Raw genomic sequence first — 17,558 nt, 5'->3', positions numbered from 1 at the left:
GGGGGAAGAGAATGAAGTGGTTAGTGGCGGTTTGACACTGGGGGAGCCGCCGGTCCAGACCTTTGACCGCCGAGAGAAGGCTGACGCACTACAACTTTCCACCAGTATTCCTCCCCTGGGTCGGCATTCGTAACTATCTACTTACCTCCTACTGATTCCTGCCTACGTCTACATGCGAGAATACCAATGGTCGGTTTGCGACCGGGTCCAATGGGCTCGTTTATCATACAATCCATCCTCTTAAGGTTCTCGTGTACCTGAAACAACTCCCAGGGCTCCACTAGCGCCAAACAATGTCCCAAGCACGGAAACAGCATTCTCGTATACTCTATGTACAGATCGTGGACAATGCATCGCATGGAAAATAAAGCTATACAGGGGATATCCCGGAACAAGACTAGAAAAGAAAAGTGCATCCCTCATTCTATGTTGCATGAAGCTGAAGAGAAGCGACCGCTAAGCGCAATGTCCAGACTTTTTAATCGACCTTGATAGAACCATAGATGCGCTGCACGAACGCCCAACTGGCGAAAAAGCCGATCGAACCTACAGGTTATTTGTTAACGAGGATTAAACCAGACACAAACCACCTCGTCTTAGGAAGGACAGCCCAGGACTTACCAGTTAAGATGAAAACAATAAACCCAATCAATGCGGAGTATCCCACATACAGTACTGCACCAGTGAGACCACCAAAGCTCACGCGGGTGGCCCAGAAAAGCAACGCGTTCAGGAAGACATAGCCACCAGTCATTCCAGCGCCAGCGAAGGCCCTCCACTGCCACCGGTAATTTTCCGCACACAGCAGGAAATACACTAAGAGTACCGTCGTAGCTGCAGTGGTAATTATCATCAGGCCGTAGCAGAGGAACAGGAAACCAAACATGTAATAAATCTTGTTAGTCCAAAGAGAGGTCATGATAAAGTACAGCTCCACGAAAATCGCCCCGAAGGGGAGAATGCCGGTCAAGAGCAACGAGGGAATTGTCCGCAGACTTCCCGACATGGGAGGAACCTGACGGGGGATCTGGTTCGTCTTCGTGGGTCCTTCCACAGCCTAGGAGAGAGAGGTCAGAGAATATAGTAAGAATCACAGGCAGGACAAACATACGCGCTGCTTAAACCCAAGCCAGCTACCCGCAACGCTCAACGGGACGCTGATGACGAACCAAATCGCGACAAGAGCAAGCATAGTGCCGAAGGGCACAGCCCCACTGGAGCCTTTTGCCCAAACGAACAGATTCAACAGGAAGAAGGTGCCAAAGATGAGACCAGGAACTAGAACGGGCGTCATAACAATATTGCGCTTCCACGCTTCTCCGCCGAACGATTTGTACACGCGAGCGGACACATAGCCTCCAATAAACCCGAAAAGTGTGTAGATGATAAGGATAGCTGTGGCTAGGAAGCCACGGTTGGCTGGAGACAGAAGGCCGAAGAGGGCAAAAACTAGACCAGTCAAATCAGTATGAAGGTTGCCGTATTATCACCCAGAACACTTACCAACTGTCACGCCCGTCATCATAAACAGCTGGGCACCGTTGCCAACAAGGACACTCAACAATAGAGGGGACTTGGGGCATCGGAAGACATCGCCATGCACCAATTTCCAGCCAGAATCTTCTTGGATGCCGTCTTCCACGGCAGCCGACGTTCCATCCAGATCCTCCAAATTGATCATATCCAGCCGGTTATAGCGAGCGATATCCTTCCTAAGAGCTCTAACTAGTATCATGCTCACCATGCCAACCAGGAAGACCACGAATACCGCGGAGTTTATCAGGGAGAACCAGTGAATTTTCGGGTCGTAAACATGGAGGTACTTATCCCAGCGGGTAGCCCAGGGAGTGGGTGATTCACGCCAGTATACACTATATGTCCAGGTCACGCCAGTCTCACCCTCCTCGTTCAGAATAACCGGGACGCCACCGGAGCCGCAGTCCACAGTCCCATCTCCGCTAACTTTCGAATCTCCGCGGGAGTCGGGCTGGACAAGCACGCCGACAACTCGGTACTTGTCCTTAGCTCCGTATCCTACTGAATGGTATTCGACAAAGATGTCGAAATGATTATTCAAAACCGCCTGTCCATCATCGTTCAAGGATCCCAACGCAAAGCCTGGGTTATAGAATTTGGCCTCAGTGACGGATTCCACATTGATCTGAGCGCCCGGAAGTCCATCCACGATCCAGTTGAAATTGTATCCTTGTACAATCCTCCGGTTGGTGAATTTAGCGCTACGGGCATCGAACCTCGCCTCCTCCTTGCAAACAGCCTTGCAGGTTTCGTTTTTGCCCATGGAGAGCTCGAACGGTGACGACTGGATTCGATCTCCGAACAGAATACTGCCTAGCGATTCCCGGATATACTTGGGTCCATCCTCCGGAGTACAAAAGTGAAAAGCGGGGTGATAGAAGTCGTAAGAAAACACGGAGTGGAGTTGCTCATCCTGCTGTGCAAGGCCCGGAGTAAGATGGTTGACATAAAGCGGAACGGATTGACCTTGATCGTAAGAGGTGGGCGCTACACCCGGCAGATAGAAAGCTCCTGTAAGAGAGGGGGCCACAAGCAGAAGGGGGAAAATGGGTAACGTTCGTTTGGTGAACGCCATTGTGGGCGTTTCTGTACAATAACGAAGCGACAGATTAGCTCGTCCGTCGCTCTTGGATACTAAACTAGTGTGTAGTTCTAGGAAACGCGACTTACAGCTCTACAGTTGCCACTCCACGCGAAGTCCTTTCAATGGCTCATGAGTTGAGTGGGAAGGTGGTCCAAGGGGAAACCACAGGGAAAATGGTACTTCGCGGAAAGTAAGACGTTAACCTAGTTGTAAATGAAAACAGAACGGAGATTGGCCTTCGGGCGGAAATGGAGCGCTTGCGATGAGGCCAGCTAGTCGGGCTTAGCGCACGTGATGAATTATGGGAATGCTGACTCAGGATAGAATCGGCACGTGTTGATAAGACACCAAAATTTCCCTGCAAATCTTTAGTTTAGATGATCACTTGTGGAAAAGCAAAACCTCCAGATCATTTCGCAATGGCTGCCGCAACGCAGCAGCCGGAGAGCTCCGGTCTCCAAAATATTTCCACATTATTAGAAAGTATCACTGGATGTCTCACCTCTGCCGGATCATCCCTCCCCAAAGCCGCGCGAGATGCGCCCTCCGATGTTTCGATCGAACCACCTCAAGATGGTATATCGCTACTAGACATCAAGAACGACTTGCTTCTCTCATACATACAAAATCTGGTTTTTCTCATGTTGTTCCAACTCCGTGGGCTATCAAAGGATGAAGACGCCGAGGCCGATCAGTCCCTTCGAGAGGATCTGTTTAAAAGACTTAGTGAATTACGGGTTTACCTGGACCGCGGCGTCAGACCCTTGGAGGGGCGACTCAAGTATCAAGTAGACAAGGTGGTCAAGGCCGCCGAGGATGCGGAGAGAGCCGAACGCACCGCCGCGAAAACAGCCGAAGCAGAAGATTCTGGCAGCGACGATGAGAAGGACTCTAGCGATAGCGAGGCAGAAAGTGATGGAGACCAGGAAGATATCGATGAGATGGCATACCGGCCCAATGTCACGGCCTTTGCTAAGAAAGTTGAACCAGAAGCGCGCACGGAGAAGACCGCCAATAGAGCTAGCAGCGATGGCATCTATCGCCCACCCAAGATCATGCCGACAGCTCTACCCACCACTGAAACCAGGGAGCGCCGGGAACGGGGCCCACGCCGGTCGAATGTCATCGATGAGTTCGTCAGCGCCGAGATGTCGTCCGCGCCGATGGTGGAGCCTAGCATTGGTAGTACAATCGTCCGCGGTGGTAGGCAAACGAAGTCAAAGAAAGACAGAGAGCACGAGGCGGAACGGACAACCTATGAAGAAACCAATTTTATCCGATTGGCCAAGGAGAGCAAAAAGGACAAAGCCAAACGGCGTGGCCAACAGGGCGCGGAGGGCACATATGGAGGTGAAGAATGGAGAGGGCTCACTGAAGGTGCAGACCGCATTTCCAGGCTTACGCGCAAGGCTAAGGGAAGTGGCAATGCACTTGATAGAAGTCGGAAACGCAAACAGAGTGATGATGGACAACGCGGCGATGGTACAGCCGTGGGTCAAATCTTTGAGAAGCGACGGAAGAAGATCGAAGGCTGGAAACGGTAGTTGCATGTATTTTATGTGTTTTGAGTATGAACGCATTTGTAACTATTACTCAGATACCATGCAAGAAGCTTTGACAATTCATATGTTTGTACTGCAGGAATACACACATGTTTCAATCGATAGGCTATGCGCATCTCACTCTAGACCGTATCCCTCTCGGCGCAGGTCAATCTCCTCTCCTACGAGAAGAGGGATCAGGGCAGGCTTGCTTCTTGTTCTACTCGCGATACGTAAGGGAACGGGAGATACATGAGACTTGGTCTGTGTACGAGAGGGCTGGCCATCTTATAGAAGTCTGTAGCGATCTTCCAGCCATCAATATCGAAATGGCATTAGGTGCAAAAGAAATAGCGCACAGAAATTGCCACTAACCTCGCTGATTGCCCATTTCGAATGCTGGTGATCAAGTGTATATAACCAATATCTCGCGGTAGATGACCGTAATTGTATTGTATAACCTATCCTACCGTCCTTCCCAACTACTCTGCCGTAATGCGTTCTATCATCGTCATGTACAAGGGTATCGGCGAGACCCATAGGCCTCTGGTGGCATAGGCTGGGTGCTCAATCTAATGTACCAAGGGCTCAAACGGGGAAAGACGAAGAGACAAGAGACATCAAAAAGAAAAAAAAAGAAAGGAGAAAGGAGATCATAAGACAACAGGAAACTTCATTCACACAAACATGCTCGGCCAGATCGCACGAGACGAGATGGGGATGTAGGATATCGGCGTGTCAAGAATGTTCTTCAAATATCTTCGGCGAAAGGATAAAACAAGCAACAAAAGAGAAATCGTGGATCATCGTCTATCAAAAAACCAGCTGGTGCGCTTTCCGGTCTCCTGCGACTGGACTCCGGCAACCGGAGCACTGCTCTCGGATCCTCCGCCGCCGCCACGGAGCGGCTTCGCGATTCTCGAGCCGCCAAAACTGAAACTGCCGCCGCTATCCATAGTTGGAAGACCCCTAGTCGAGCCCTGCTTCGCAGCCTCGAGTCTCTCTTTGACAGCAGTGAGCTGAGCTTCAAAACTGTTGAGGAAAGGAAGGTTAGTCGCTGCGATATCAAAACATAAAAATACAAAGTACTTACCGATGGTTGGCCTGGGTGAGTTTCTCCTGGCTCTCCTGGAGCAGGCTCTCCAAGCTTGCAATGCGCTCATTTCGGGCGATCAGCTTCCTCTCTGCAATGGCAACCTCCTTCTTCAGGCTGCTGTTTTGTTCTACTAGCTGTCGCTGTACATGGGTTAGTTGCTCTAGATTGCGTTCCAAGAATGCCATCTTCTTCTGCTGGGCCCGGTTGTTCGAAGAGCGCAACACATTATTATATTGCTCGCGGGCATCGTCTAGAGAAATCTCCAGCTCCACGACACGCTCACAACGATTCTGCAGATCGCGCATGAGAGACTTCTTCATGGCATCGAATTCGGCAATCTGCTGCTGCAAGTTCTTGCCTGCTGCACCGTTCGTCGACACGCGAGATTGCGAGTCGGCAAGAGACTGGCGCAGCTTGTTAAGTTCTTCATCCTTGCGCGCAATCTCCTTCCGCAGTTCCGTGGCTGCCTGTAATTCGGTGTCTTTCCGGGTGATATAAAGCTTTTCCAGTCTCTCCCGGACCTCCTCCGCATCTTCCTCACCCAGATTCCGTTCCAGGAGCTTCTGATAGTCATGCTCGAGGGTAGCCAGCTTCTGCTCAAGTTCGATCCTACGGCTGTCCTGCAGCTCACTCAGTTCACCCCGGTCATTCATGGTCAGCTCGGCCTGCCGGATAAACCCTTGGGTCTCCGACAGGCTCGTGCGTAGCTCCAGGATGTCGTCCGGTGCGATGGTCTCGCCCGCTTCGCTGACCTGATGCAATGCATCAACACGATTGATAAGGTCTTGAAGTTTGCGCTCGTTGTCGGAGAACACATTGCCGCCGAGGTCAAATCCAGCCATCATCTTCGCCATCTTCTCCGCTTTTTTCTTCTCTTTCTCGTCTAATGCAGCGCTGGTCTCTTTGGCCTTCATTCTCACGTCGAGAAGTTGTTGCTTGACGTCATCCAACTCGGTTGTCAGCTCAGAATTGGCCTCCCGAAGACCGTCCATAGTGATAGCAGCTTCCTTGCTCTCATACGACACCTTCTCCAGCTGCATCCGGAGTTCGTTGACCTCAGTATTCAGCTTCTCGTTATCCTTACCCGAACGTGCCGAGTTCTCCTTCATTGCTCGAAGTTCTTCCCGTGCCTCACGTAGGCCTCGTTCGACATTGGCGATATGTGATTCCTTCTCGGCAATTTGATCCTGCAGTTCATTCTCGCGCCTGAGGAATTCTTCCCTCTCGTCTTTTTCGAGCACAAGACTAGGGGTGCTGGAGCGATCACCGACTCTCGAATCAGGTCGAGGGGTTTCAGATCGAGCCTCTTGAAGACGAGACGGGGTGCTGGGGCGTGGTCGGGACTCAGCTTTCGTTGCGCTTACAACGTCGTTTCTCCCTGGTGTCCATCGGTCTTTGGGAACATTTTCACCACTACGCCATACATGGACTTCAGACTCCAGTGCGGATATATAGCTCTCGAAATTGGTGACTTGGCTCTGGGCTTTACGCAGCAGCTGCTTCAATTCGGCAGGGCTCAGCTCGGCATTGACCTTCGCCTTGTTCTTGATTGCCTTGGCTCGCACACCGAATCGTAGCGTAGAGATGGTTTCCGCGTCGTTGTAGCTGCTAGGGGAACAGTTGATAATCAAGGTGGTTCTCGAGTTACCTCCCAAACTCTCCTGTAAGATACGGGTGAGTTTCGAGTCACGGTACGGGATGTGTGTGGATTTGCCATCTGTCAGCGCATTGATGACCATACCAAGAGCACTCAAACTCTTGTTAATTTTCTTGGCCTCTTCCAGTGTCTGACCGCTGGCGCCCGTTTTTCCAACTTTTTCACTACCAGCCAAATCAACCAGGAAGAGCTGACCACTCTTCGCGGAGCCAGTCTCCAGATTCTTCTGCGTCACCGTAATCACGAAGATGGAATGGGAACGGGAAGACTCTTGGTTCATGTTGGTCGCAGCAACTGCTCGTGCCGTGCCACCACGGCGCATCACTTCGTACACCTCCTGCACACTCGAAACATAGACCTCTAAGAGGCCTTTAACGTAGACACCTCGAGACTTTTCCTCATGGACTGGGAGGTTATCGTTTTGTGGTACCAACAGATCGCGAATACGTTCCATGTAAATTTCCATATAGCTGACGCGCACCGTATATTCGATGTTACTCGGACTGGTTAGGATGCTGGCAAAGATCTGTTCCACGATACGAGGAATGATACCCTTGCCAATGTCGTCGTCGATATCGGAGCCCATCATCGTGTATGATTTACCCGCACCTGTCTGACCATACGCGAACACCGTTCCGTTATATCCATTCAAGATATCGTCGACGGTCGGTCGGATGGAGAAATCGAAGATGTCCGTTTGCTTCGAGTCCATAGGGAAGACCCGGTCGAAGGTGAAAGAACCGGTGCCTTCTTTGGACTGTGCGTATCGGTTAGCCAATCTCCAAGTTGACATCCACTCCCAAAACAAGTATCTTCAGCAGGGGCCACGCACATTGATCGCACATGACTGCTCATTTTCAAAATCTACAATGGGCTCTCCTCCGGAAGACAATTCGACTTTGTTTTGCGGTCGGAACCTCGCAACGACTATTGGGGACTCGTCAGCGACACTGCTAGCAGAAGCGAGACATTGACATCAGGGAGGATATGCGCACCCTTGATGGAGGTGTTGGAGGAGTTAGGGCCAGATGACCTGTCATGCCAAACAGAAAGTATCAGTCTCCGCCGCTTTGATCGTTGAAGCGGTGAATCAACAAAACTCACGCCATGTTCACTCTGACCCAAAAAACCCGGTAACGACTTCTAAGGGAACAGGATAAGGTAGAAGTACAAGAAAGTGAACCCCACGAGGAGGGGGGTACTGTCGGGTATGTCGTTCAGATCAGTCCACGAGAACGTCGTGACTTCAAGGTACGGTGGGTGATTTGTTGTTTGGGTCAGGGGTCCACGTGCGTGGGGAGCAATTTGGTGAGGGGACTCGTGATCTTGTCAACCCCCAAAAAAACACCCACCACAGCGAGCGTCAGGATGGGACTGTGAAGGTTGACGGGTGAAGAGAACCAAGAAAGGTGGTCTTCTTTCAATGAGAAGAAGGTAAAGTTGTAAAGGAAATGCTTCGACACGAGCCGTTAGTCTACTTCTTGGCACCCGCTGAAGACTGAGAATGCTGTCGGTCAACTTGTCCCGCATTTACTAAGAGTTTAGTCCCTTCGGCAAATGCCAATTTTCAACAGTGCTTAATTAGAAAGACCACTAACTATCACTTGCAATAGAGGGCGGGAGACATTCCGGAAAGTCAATAAGAAAGAAGGGAACAAATCATACTATCGGTCAAGTAAGAATGAAGGAGAGAGCGGGGAAGAAAATATAACACCGGAAAAAAGAAGGCAGAACACAACCTCAGCTCATGCATTATGCAGCGCGCAACTAAAACATATGCAATTATCCACAGAAAAAGAAAGATAAAATAAGAAATAAAATAAAATATAATAAAATAAAAACAACCAAAAAATAATATGTACCAGGCGCCCAAACCCCGCGCTGTGCATGTCATCAAACGGCCTGTAAAATCTCCAAGTCATGCCATCGGCGTGTCAAACATCCATGACAAGTGTGCTGTCGCCGCTTGATATGAGCAGACAATAAGTGTTTCGTCATAGAACGCCACAGATAAACCATACCGAGAGAAAAGGAGAAGGAATTTGACAAATAACCAAATATCACATGGGGCGTCCCCTAGTCTTCCCAACTCTTCTCGACCGTCTCGCGTACGCGCTTGATGTACTCCTTCCGGTTGTCTTTGTAGAGATTAGATGCCTCAACATTGGCAGGGGATGATGTGTTTGGGTCGTTAAGCAGGCTAAAGGAAGGCGGGAGTTGTTAGGACTACATTCCCCACTGCCACTAGTGACTGAAGAACGTACCTCTGAATGCTAGTGAGAATTGCCGCCACGTCATACGTTGGGCTCCACCGATTCTGCAAGATATCCAGGCACAGTTCACCGGTGCCGTATACATTGGGGTGAAACATCTGGCTGATGAACTTCACGCCAGGGGGCTTGTTCGGATACTGTTCTTCGAAATGCATGACGAGGCGGAATGTGCCATCCTCAAAGGGTGTATCAGCAGGACCGATGATAACGGCATTCCTAGCAAAGAAACACCATGAGCACATGAACCAAGTCTTAAATCGAATGAATATATATATATATATATATATATATCAGGGAGCATACCAGGTCATCACATTGTCAGCTACCGGAGATGCAGAGACACCAGCAGGAGGGTCGGTTTGCATACGCTGGACTCATCGAGAGGCGTTAGCTCACGAGATCATGATTCATGACGGGCGGGCAAAAGTCTAAGCCGCCCAAACTGAACAATGACTATTCCAGCGATGCACATGGAAATATGAAAGAAGTAATACGACAGATTTCACAGAAATTTGGTTCTACGAAATTACATACCTTGAAGTCGCGCATGAGACGACGACGGGCAGAGGTTGACATAACGGCGGGGTAGAGGATCGGGGTATAAAATGGAAGCGGGAGGGACGGTCAACACTCGGAACTCGATGGTGACACGAGTGACAAAAGCCGTCTTCCAATGTTGACTCTCGGGATACCAAAAGCGGACTCAGTATTGCGTTGAGAGATGAAGATTAGGATGTGATAGACATGGGAAAGAATGAAGGATGAGCAACAATGGGAGGAGGCGTGCAGATCCACCACAGACCGCTTGCTGTTTGGAGAGTTTCCCATCAACGCCACTTGCTTCTCTAAGCAGGTCTTCATTCCCGTGATCTGGCCCACCCTCCTAGAGAAGCTCTCGCAGACTAAACCCAATACGACCTGGTCCCGGCCAACTTACTGAACAAAGGTTCCCCGAAATTCACCCGAATCACTCTCTCACCGTCATGATAAGCTTATGTTACCTTTTCACTAGCGACCAACTAACCCTACATTACCTTAATTGAGATACCTTAAAGTACGTATGTATGCGCGGACTCTATCTGTAAGTAACTCGGAGAGAAACCATGTGCAATTACGTATACCTTCAAAGTAGTTGTGTCAAAATAGCACTCAAAATATATTATCTCCACCGTATTTGTGGCACAACTGCCAAACCAGCTACTAGGTAGATGTACAAACATATAGAAAGAATTGAGCCTATAAACTGAAACAATATTTGTATAGATATAAACGAGATGCGTCAGTTAGATTTTACTAAGCTACTAGTAAAACACTCATGTTATTAGTAGCTAGATTGTACAGTCATATTTTTGACTTCCAGGCGAATCAGCTCGGGAACCAGAAAGTCAAACAATGGTGCGATATGTGCTATATCGTTGACCCGCAGGTGAATTGATCGACTTGAAGGCCAAAAGTATAGCTCTGGCAGCTCCTGTATGTGCCATCTATCTGGGTTTGGTCCAGTCAGTTCCAGAACAGGAGCTTTCCCAATGGGGAAACGAGCATACTCCGCACATGATCGCACATCATGTGATCTCGGTTTACCTCGAAACAGCCTCGGTTCAGGCGGATGGGCGGCGAAAGCAGTTCCGTTCCGTCGCGGTTATACAGGCGGTTAGAGACGGTTTACTCTGCGGAGAAAACAGGTAGGAGGCAGATACACCTTGTCTGAATCCGGAGACGAGCGATCGTATTTTTCGGTGCTTATTATCTATCTCTACTTCCTCTTTCACCTTCATTTCTTCATCTACCCTACTAGGATTGAGAAAGATGGCGATTCAAACTTCGGCTAGATTGACCACTGCTCGTCTTCTCAAGCGGGCGGCCGTCCCCGCATCTCGTCAGGGCCAGAGGCAATTCAGCGCTGCAACCCCAGCATTCAAGGAGATTCAGGATGCCTACATCCTCAGTGGCTCACGAACCCCAACTGCTAAGGTTTGCTTCCCTTTTACCCTTTCTGATGTTGCTTCCTAGTATATTCACCACCGATAAAACAGTTTAATGGATCGTTCACCTCGGTCTCGGCCCCTGAACTGGGTGCTGTTGCTATCAAGTCTGCTGTGTCGAAGTCGGGGATTCCAGTCGAGAAAATCACCGACGTATACATGGGAAATGTTCTCCAAGGCGCACTAGGCCAGGCGCCCGCTCGCCAGGCCTCCATCTTCGCTGGGTTGTCGCCAACAGTGGAATCCATGACAGTGAACAAAGTGTGTGCCTCGGGACTGAAGGCTGTAGCACTCGCTGCTCAGAATATCCAGCTCGGTTTGGCAGATGCTCAAGTTGCTGGAGGAATGGAGAACATGTCCCGAGTCCCTTATTATCTCGCTCGTTCGAGTCAGCTTCCGCCGTTCGGGGAGATCAAGTTGCAGGATGGCTTGATTAAGGATGGCCTATGGGATGTCTACAACCAGTTCCATATGGGTATCTGTGCCGAGACCACAGCCAAAAAGTATGAGATCACAAGGGAAGAGCAGGACCAATATGCAATCCAGTCATACCAGCGAGCCCAAAAGGCCTGGAGCGAGAATAAATTCGCCGAAGAGATTGCCCCCGTCACTGTCAAGGGAAAGAAAGGTGATACTGTTATCGAACGTGACGAGGGATACGAGAACCTGCGTATCGATAAGTTGCCTACCCTGAAGCCCGCCTTCCTGAGAGACGGTACTGGCACAGTGACCGCGGGTAATGCGTCTACCATGAATGATGGAGCATCTGCTCTGGTCCTCGCTAACAAGGACCTGGCTCGCGAGTTTGCCCAGGGTAATCGGGCCCTCGCACGCATTGTATCTAGTGCGGATGCCGCTATTGATCCCGTAGACTTCCCCGTCGCCCCGGCGAAGGCAGTGCCAATTGCCCTCGAGCGAGCTGGCATCACTAAGGACCAGGTTGCCGTCTGGGAGTTCAACGAGGCATTCGCTGCCGTTATCAAAGCAAACGAGAAGGTTAGTATTTACCCCATAGGACCTGAACAAACACCACAGCTAATCTCAATCTAGATCCTTGGACTGCAGAACGCCCGGGTCAATCCTCTGGGAGGTGCTATTTCTCTGGGACACGCACTTGGAAGCTCTGGCTCTCGCATCTTGGTTACCCTTCTGCACCAGTTGCAGCCTGGTGAATATGGTGTGGCCGCGATTTGTAATGGCGGTGGTGCCGCTAGTGCAATGGTTGTCCAGAAGTTGGACCGTGTCGACTAGAGTACCTGCGCAATGGCACATGGTATTTCCTATTTATTTTGTGATTTGAAAAGCGACAACCTTGATGAATTTATACCCACATAGGTATGGACAAGAACTTGGCCAGCCAGGACCTCCACATGTATATTTAGCCGAACCGAAATTGATGGTTATATATCTCCCCGTGTTGCTTTTGCAATTGCTCTTATCGCCGCTTTTAGCATTTTTTTTTTGTTGAAAATCGTAGATCTCAATACACCACGTGACAGGAATGCACATGCCACTTGCCAAGGTGCGCGAAATGTCGACGCACTTAACCTAAAGCGTCACTAACAATAAATCGAGTACTCAAGTTTATATCCCAAGATCATGTCCATTCCCCCGACCGATTACTGACTTGTCTCTAAATGGGCTTTCTATGCTTCTTGTAGTGACTTATTGCTCTGAGAGACGCGAAAAGTGTCGTGGACCCTAAAAGATGTTAGGCCCAGTTGAGCTACAGCTCTTCCCTTCCTGCTACGACTGCATAGCATGGTCCGAGGACGGTGAAATTGCAGTAGCCGCAGGAGAATATGTTCACATCATAGTCAGTACATCGAATCCCACTTTTGACGTCAATGGAGCCAAGTGCCGCATAGAACCATGACCATTCGCCTGCGTAAACCAAACTAACGGCAGACAGACACCAAAGCATACAACGGAGAAGAGAGAAGGGAGTGGATCTGGTTCTCAAGCTACGGGCAAAGACTGGAATGTGACACGCATTCGCACGAATGTCTTCACAAATAAAGAATGGTCCATAATCCACCCACAAAAGCGAGAGAACTTCTCGATTGGACCAGAACAATCTCTCAGTACTATTGTTGGTCTGGCCTGGTCACCACCAGGCCTTGCCAAGTACAGGCGCTGTCTTCTGGCAGTGCTGACATCCAGCCTGCTTCTATCATTCTACGACATCGGACCCCAAGGTAGATGGACACGGGCCGCTATTGTCAACAACTACTTAAGATCGTACTTCAAACCCTCCGTTGATGACAAGGAGTTGAGGCTACGAAAGTGCAATATACGTGCCTTTACATGGTGTCCGCCTCTCAAGGTTCCGACCGCAGACCAGCATCCAACAAGTTATACCGTACCGCCGTCTGAAAGCCGCTGGGGCATGCATATTCTTGCGGTCACTAATGATGACAATGATGTGATTCTTCTACAAGCTCGAAGGTCGACAGACCCGACCTCCGTTAGCCCATATTCGTTCGAGGTCTTGTCAGTCATCGCCCTTGATGCGCATGTAGGCAGTTATGAGAATGCTCAACCCGGTTCGATTTTCTCCTCTGCTTTGTCAACGCGCAGCAGGGCATCTTCTATGTCGCCCGGTCCGTGGATGTACCACCCAAGCGGGAATAGCACGGGCGTTTGTTCTGCGATCGGGAATCTGGCCATCACCTGGGGGACAAAGCTCAAGATGGTCAGACATGTCATAAAATTAGTTTCGGATGATGAACAACCAAACGATGTAGTGGGGTATAAGGCCTTATGTGAATCTGAAGAAATTTCATCTGTGTATGGCGGGCTCTTGAACAACTACCAGTTAACTGGCCCTCTGCACTGGTTTTACACAGTAAGTTCGTATAAAGCAACGAGGCCGCCGCTTACTAACGAGGCCTTAGGATGGATCTTCTGAGATTGGACTTGCTGTGGCCAGTTTCGCTGGAATGGTTGTACTACGGTATTCTTGTGCGGCATATCAGGAGAAGGCAGCAGTGGCAAAGGGAGTCCAAGTAAAAGAATTTCCGTTCTATGAAACTGCGGGAAATAACATAGTAAACGATACTCCGAGACATTGGGAGCAAACTAGTGGTAAGATTCAGTTACCTTTAACGGAAGCTTATTGCTAACCTGGTAAAGCCATGGCTGTTGTGTGGGATGAAGAATCTCGGACACCTATACTTCATCTTGGCACTGTAGGTGGATACACAGCAAGTATGACATTTTCCAGCCTTCAAGAAAGTGATAGACTGCCACAAACGCCATGGAAGAAGCAGCTCGATAATGTTCGCGAACAATTTGATATTGCCCGTGATCTCGGTGGATATACCATCGCTAGGATCTGGGGGCTTGCGTCTTACAATGGCCTTGTTGTGGCGGCCATTACGGTACACCCAGGAGATACTGTTGAATATCGGACTTCTGCAGAGGAGCGAACGACGCTTATTTTCTCTCATGCGAATGCGGAGCCTACAGAATCGCAAGATCTGCTTTTCCTTGAACCTCTACCAAATCTTTCTCCCGACACTTTGCGCAAACAAAGGGAAGCTGTCCTGGGATATATCCTCTTTGCCGGATGGGGTGATGACAATAGACTATGTTTAAGTCGCAAATTGCTCTACGCAGCGGCTTGCTGTGCCATCGTGGACTCCCAGAACGACAAGATATTGTCTCAGGCGCGAAAAGCCCTGGAGTGGCTAGCAGACGTTACAGGTATAGATTTGGCTGATGAGATAGCCAAATGCTCGGCGCCAGGCAGTACGATAGACGCAAAATCTGCCGAACAGCTGGATGGCTCAGGCCAGCAGGTCTTTGAACAATGTGGTATATGTGATGCGGGGATTTCTTGGTACTCCGCCGCAGAAGCTCAGTGTGCGAGCGGTCATTTGCTTGGTACGTGAATAACCCAATTGAGATCGTGATCGTCGTAATACAAGCGCTGACTGTCATAAATAGTGCGATGTGGTGTGACATTTTTGGCCATCCAAGAGCCTGGACTTTCGAAATTCTGCTCGCGCTGTGGAACAGAATATCTCAGTGAGGATCTTGTACACAATGAGCTTGAACAGACCTGTCGAATGTTGTCGGACGTATTCGATACCTGCATATACTGCAGCGGCAAATTTCAAGCCTAGCAGTAAGAATTGCTTGTTTTCGCTTCCTTTTATCTATGCTTGTGTTTTGCTTTTATTGTACAGACTACTGGTTACACCAGCTCAAGGAGCTTTCCGGCTACTGGGTTCCATTCTTCATCCCAGCGGCGAGTACTCTCCTTCTGCGCTCCGATGCGGAGTTGGCTGAGCTTGCTTGGGTCTCCAAAGAGTTCAACAAGCTCCTCTACGAGTTCATCGGAGCTCCCAAATCCCCTTCCGTTCACACCTTCGGTGACTAATTCTGGCCACGCCTCAAAGCGGTTCCAACCGACCACTGGCAGACCAGCGCCGAACATGTCAACTACCTTCATAGGCAGATCGACGCCGCTGCTGCTTGTATGTAGACTGACGCCGAGTGATGCAGACGCTAGGAGTTGTGCATAGTCATTGGTGGTTAGCCATGCCGTGCGAATGGTCACTTTTTGGAGCTTCCCGGCTTTTTCTAAGTCGGCGATTTTCTTGAGATACATTTCCTTTTGTGGGCCTTTGCCAGTTATTATGGCTAGCACCTGGGGTAGTTCGGGTCTGGTCGTTCCCGCTAATTCTGAGTATCGGCAGAGGGCATCAATAAGCAGGGAAAAGTCCTCATCCGCGGTCCATGATGTTGAACTGACTAGTACCCGAAGAACCCCGGCCTTGATAAGAGGTCGTACGGGGGCAGTTTCCGGCAGGGATAGGAGAAACTCCTGTCGAACGGTGTCATCCAGAATGGGCCGGAAATGGTGGGCCGGCCGATCGTGCAACGGCAGGATAGGTGCCTCTAGCAGAAACTCCAATTTCAGGACGGATGCCATGGCATTTGTAACACACAAGTGCGCTGTGGCGTATCTCCCGAATGTCTTCTCATACCACTTAGACAGCCTGACCAATGGATGACTATTCCCAAGCTTGAGTGCTAGGATTGAGTAGCCAAAATTGTGCCAATCGATAATTAGACTCGTGTGCCGCAGAAAACAGGTCACAGATGTAATCGCTAGAGTTGGAATGGACGGAGGGTTCTACGTAAAACGAGCCACTGGGTGAGCGTGGATCGAGGTGCGTTTCGCGCTAAGCTGAGGACCAACCTGAACGAGGAGCCATTTCACCGGTCGCGTACGATATGCCAATGTCCACCACAGACATGCAACCTGGAAAAGGACCTTTAACGGAGCAAAGAATAAGAATAGAAGCTTGTTGCTCGTCTGAAGATACGCCGGGTGTGGAGGAAGGGGGACAATGGAGATATTAAGATTGGCGGAGATGTCGGGGTGAACTTCTGACTCTATAGGAACAGGTGAGGATGTTGACAACGGCGACAGAGCGAAACAAGGGCCTCTACGTACCATGGTACCCAATAATTTGTACATGACCTCCCCCTTTGGCAATGCTCAGCGCATGGTATTGCATCCGCGGACTGCGACCAATGTCTCCGAGGACGAGGATCTGCACGGTCGGTTTAGGCTCGGTAGGAGCATTTTGTGCTGTCGAGCGCTTCGGCGTATATTGCGAAGGCAGTAGAAGTATGAACAGGGTGATCGCCGTCGAGATGAAGAAAGCGATGCTGATGAAGGATTCGTTCATGGTGAGTGGCGGTTGAGGGATAGGAGGAATCAGACACTCTGTTTATGAACCATAATGCATAGGGTAGGTCGATTGACAATGATGAGACCAGTGAGAGCTGTCACTGTGTTGATCCAGCTTGAAGGACCGTGACGATCCCGTTGTTGGACGGAGTAAACATGGCCCGGTCTTTTCTCCTCCACACTCCATCAGATCAGCCGCGCGGCTATGCTGCAAGGGCAAAGGATTATTGACCTACACTGCAGTTGACGACCAGATTAAGAATAAGCGGTGCTGCTTCTCATTGGATGACAAGTTGAATGTGGTTCCCACCTGCGTCTGGACATTTTAAAGGATTCTTTTTTTTATTTCTTTTTTTTTATTAAATTTAAATGTGATTCATAAGGAAAGATCGCCTTGGATCGTGTAGTTGAGAGTGGACTTGGAACGTCTTGTGGAGATAACAAACCGACGATCACGTGGCCCTTGTTGTTATCGTGCAGATCGCATCTTGGAGGTCCAGTTTCCACAACCCATTGTTCACCAAGCTTTGAGTCGCTCTACTATCCTTGGCGCTATGCCGTGTCCCTTACCTCAATCGCCTGGTTGGACTTTTTCTTTGAGCTGCTAAAGCTCCAAGAACATCCCCCCCGATCCTTAACTATCTTCCTCCACCATCCGCCAGCCTCTCCGCCTCCC

The 17,558-nt window shown here is 49.8% G+C and overlaps 7 protein-coding genes across 7 annotated transcripts; 3 read left to right on the top strand and 4 right to left on the bottom strand.

Annotated features, from left to right (window-relative positions):
• Positions 1 to 26: 26 nt before the first annotated feature.
• On the bottom strand, positions 27 to 2,942 carry BDW43DRAFT_273955 (transmembrane 9 family protein). The gene is made up of 5 exons (XM_032041684.1): positions 2,707 to 2,942; positions 1,504 to 2,622; positions 1,112 to 1,449; positions 622 to 1,057; positions 27 to 546 (listed from the first exon to the last, which is right to left on the bottom strand). The coding sequence occupies exons 2-5, from the start codon at positions 2,609 to 2,611 to the stop codon at positions 479 to 481; spliced, it is 1,950 nt and encodes a 649-aa protein (XP_031901202.1). The 5' UTR covers positions 2,612 to 2,622; positions 2,707 to 2,942; the 3' UTR covers positions 27 to 478.
• Positions 2,943 to 3,004: 62 nt separating this feature from the next.
• Positions 3,005 to 4,334, top strand: lcp5 (small subunit rRNA maturation protein LCP5). The gene has a single exon (XM_032041683.1). It carries the CDS (start codon positions 3,040 to 3,042, stop codon positions 4,162 to 4,164), a length of 1,125 nt encoding a protein of 374 aa, XP_031901201.1. The 5' UTR covers positions 3,005 to 3,039; the 3' UTR covers positions 4,165 to 4,334.
• A 498-nt stretch (positions 4,335 to 4,832) lies between these two features.
• On the bottom strand, positions 4,833 to 8,133 carry BDW43DRAFT_60264 (putative kinesin family protein (KinA)). Its single transcript, XM_032050289.1, has 5 exons — positions 8,019 to 8,133; positions 7,910 to 7,947; positions 7,747 to 7,841; positions 5,255 to 7,671; positions 4,833 to 5,193 (listed from the first exon to the last, which is right to left on the bottom strand). Exons 1-5 carry the CDS (start codon positions 8,021 to 8,023, stop codon positions 4,965 to 4,967), a joined length of 2,784 nt encoding a protein of 927 aa, XP_031901200.1. The 5' UTR covers positions 8,024 to 8,133; the 3' UTR covers positions 4,833 to 4,964.
• A 584-nt stretch (positions 8,134 to 8,717) lies between these two features.
• ubc2 (E2 ubiquitin-conjugating protein RAD6) lies at positions 8,718 to 9,852 on the bottom strand. The gene is made up of 4 exons (XM_032050290.1): positions 9,722 to 9,852; positions 9,491 to 9,555; positions 9,179 to 9,403; positions 8,718 to 9,114 (listed from the first exon to the last, which is right to left on the bottom strand). The coding sequence occupies exons 1-4, from the start codon at positions 9,761 to 9,763 to the stop codon at positions 8,991 to 8,993; spliced, it is 456 nt and encodes a 151-aa protein (XP_031901199.1). The 5' UTR covers positions 9,764 to 9,852; the 3' UTR covers positions 8,718 to 8,990.
• Positions 9,853 to 10,824: 972 nt separating this feature from the next.
• BDW43DRAFT_273938 (thiolase family protein) lies at positions 10,825 to 12,663 on the top strand. The gene is made up of 3 exons (XM_032041682.1): positions 10,825 to 11,161; positions 11,224 to 12,168; positions 12,223 to 12,663. Exons 1-3 carry the CDS (start codon positions 10,997 to 10,999, stop codon positions 12,421 to 12,423), a joined length of 1,311 nt encoding a protein of 436 aa, XP_031901198.1. The 5' UTR covers positions 10,825 to 10,996; the 3' UTR covers positions 12,424 to 12,663.
• A 103-nt stretch (positions 12,664 to 12,766) lies between these two features.
• Positions 12,767 to 15,338, top strand: BDW43DRAFT_60238 (uncharacterized protein). The gene is made up of 5 exons (XM_032050288.1): positions 12,767 to 12,988; positions 13,085 to 14,020; positions 14,070 to 14,259; positions 14,308 to 15,060; positions 15,124 to 15,338. Exons 1-5 carry the CDS (start codon positions 12,881 to 12,883, stop codon positions 15,300 to 15,302), a joined length of 2,166 nt encoding a protein of 721 aa, XP_031901197.1. The 5' UTR covers positions 12,767 to 12,880; the 3' UTR covers positions 15,303 to 15,338.
• BDW43DRAFT_60235 (chitobiosyldiphosphodolichol beta-1,4 mannosyltransferase) lies at positions 15,221 to 17,207 on the bottom strand. Its single transcript, XM_032050287.1, has 4 exons — positions 17,119 to 17,207; positions 16,643 to 17,048; positions 16,385 to 16,581; positions 15,221 to 16,318 (listed from the first exon to the last, which is right to left on the bottom strand). Exons 2-4 carry the CDS (start codon positions 16,878 to 16,880, stop codon positions 15,374 to 15,376), a joined length of 1,380 nt encoding a protein of 459 aa, XP_031901196.1. The 5' UTR covers positions 16,881 to 17,048; positions 17,119 to 17,207; the 3' UTR covers positions 15,221 to 15,373.
• Positions 17,208 to 17,558: the final 351 nt, after the last annotated feature.

This window comes from Aspergillus alliaceus (assembly GCF_009176365.1).
Source record: "Aspergillus alliaceus strain CBS 536.65 unplaced genomic scaffold BDW43scaffold_17, whole genome shotgun sequence".
Classification (NCBI taxonomy): Eukaryota; Fungi; Ascomycota; class Eurotiomycetes; order Eurotiales; family Aspergillaceae; genus Aspergillus; species Aspergillus alliaceus.
Note: the sequence above shows the minus strand (reverse complement) of the source record. Positions and strands in the feature narration are given on the sequence as shown.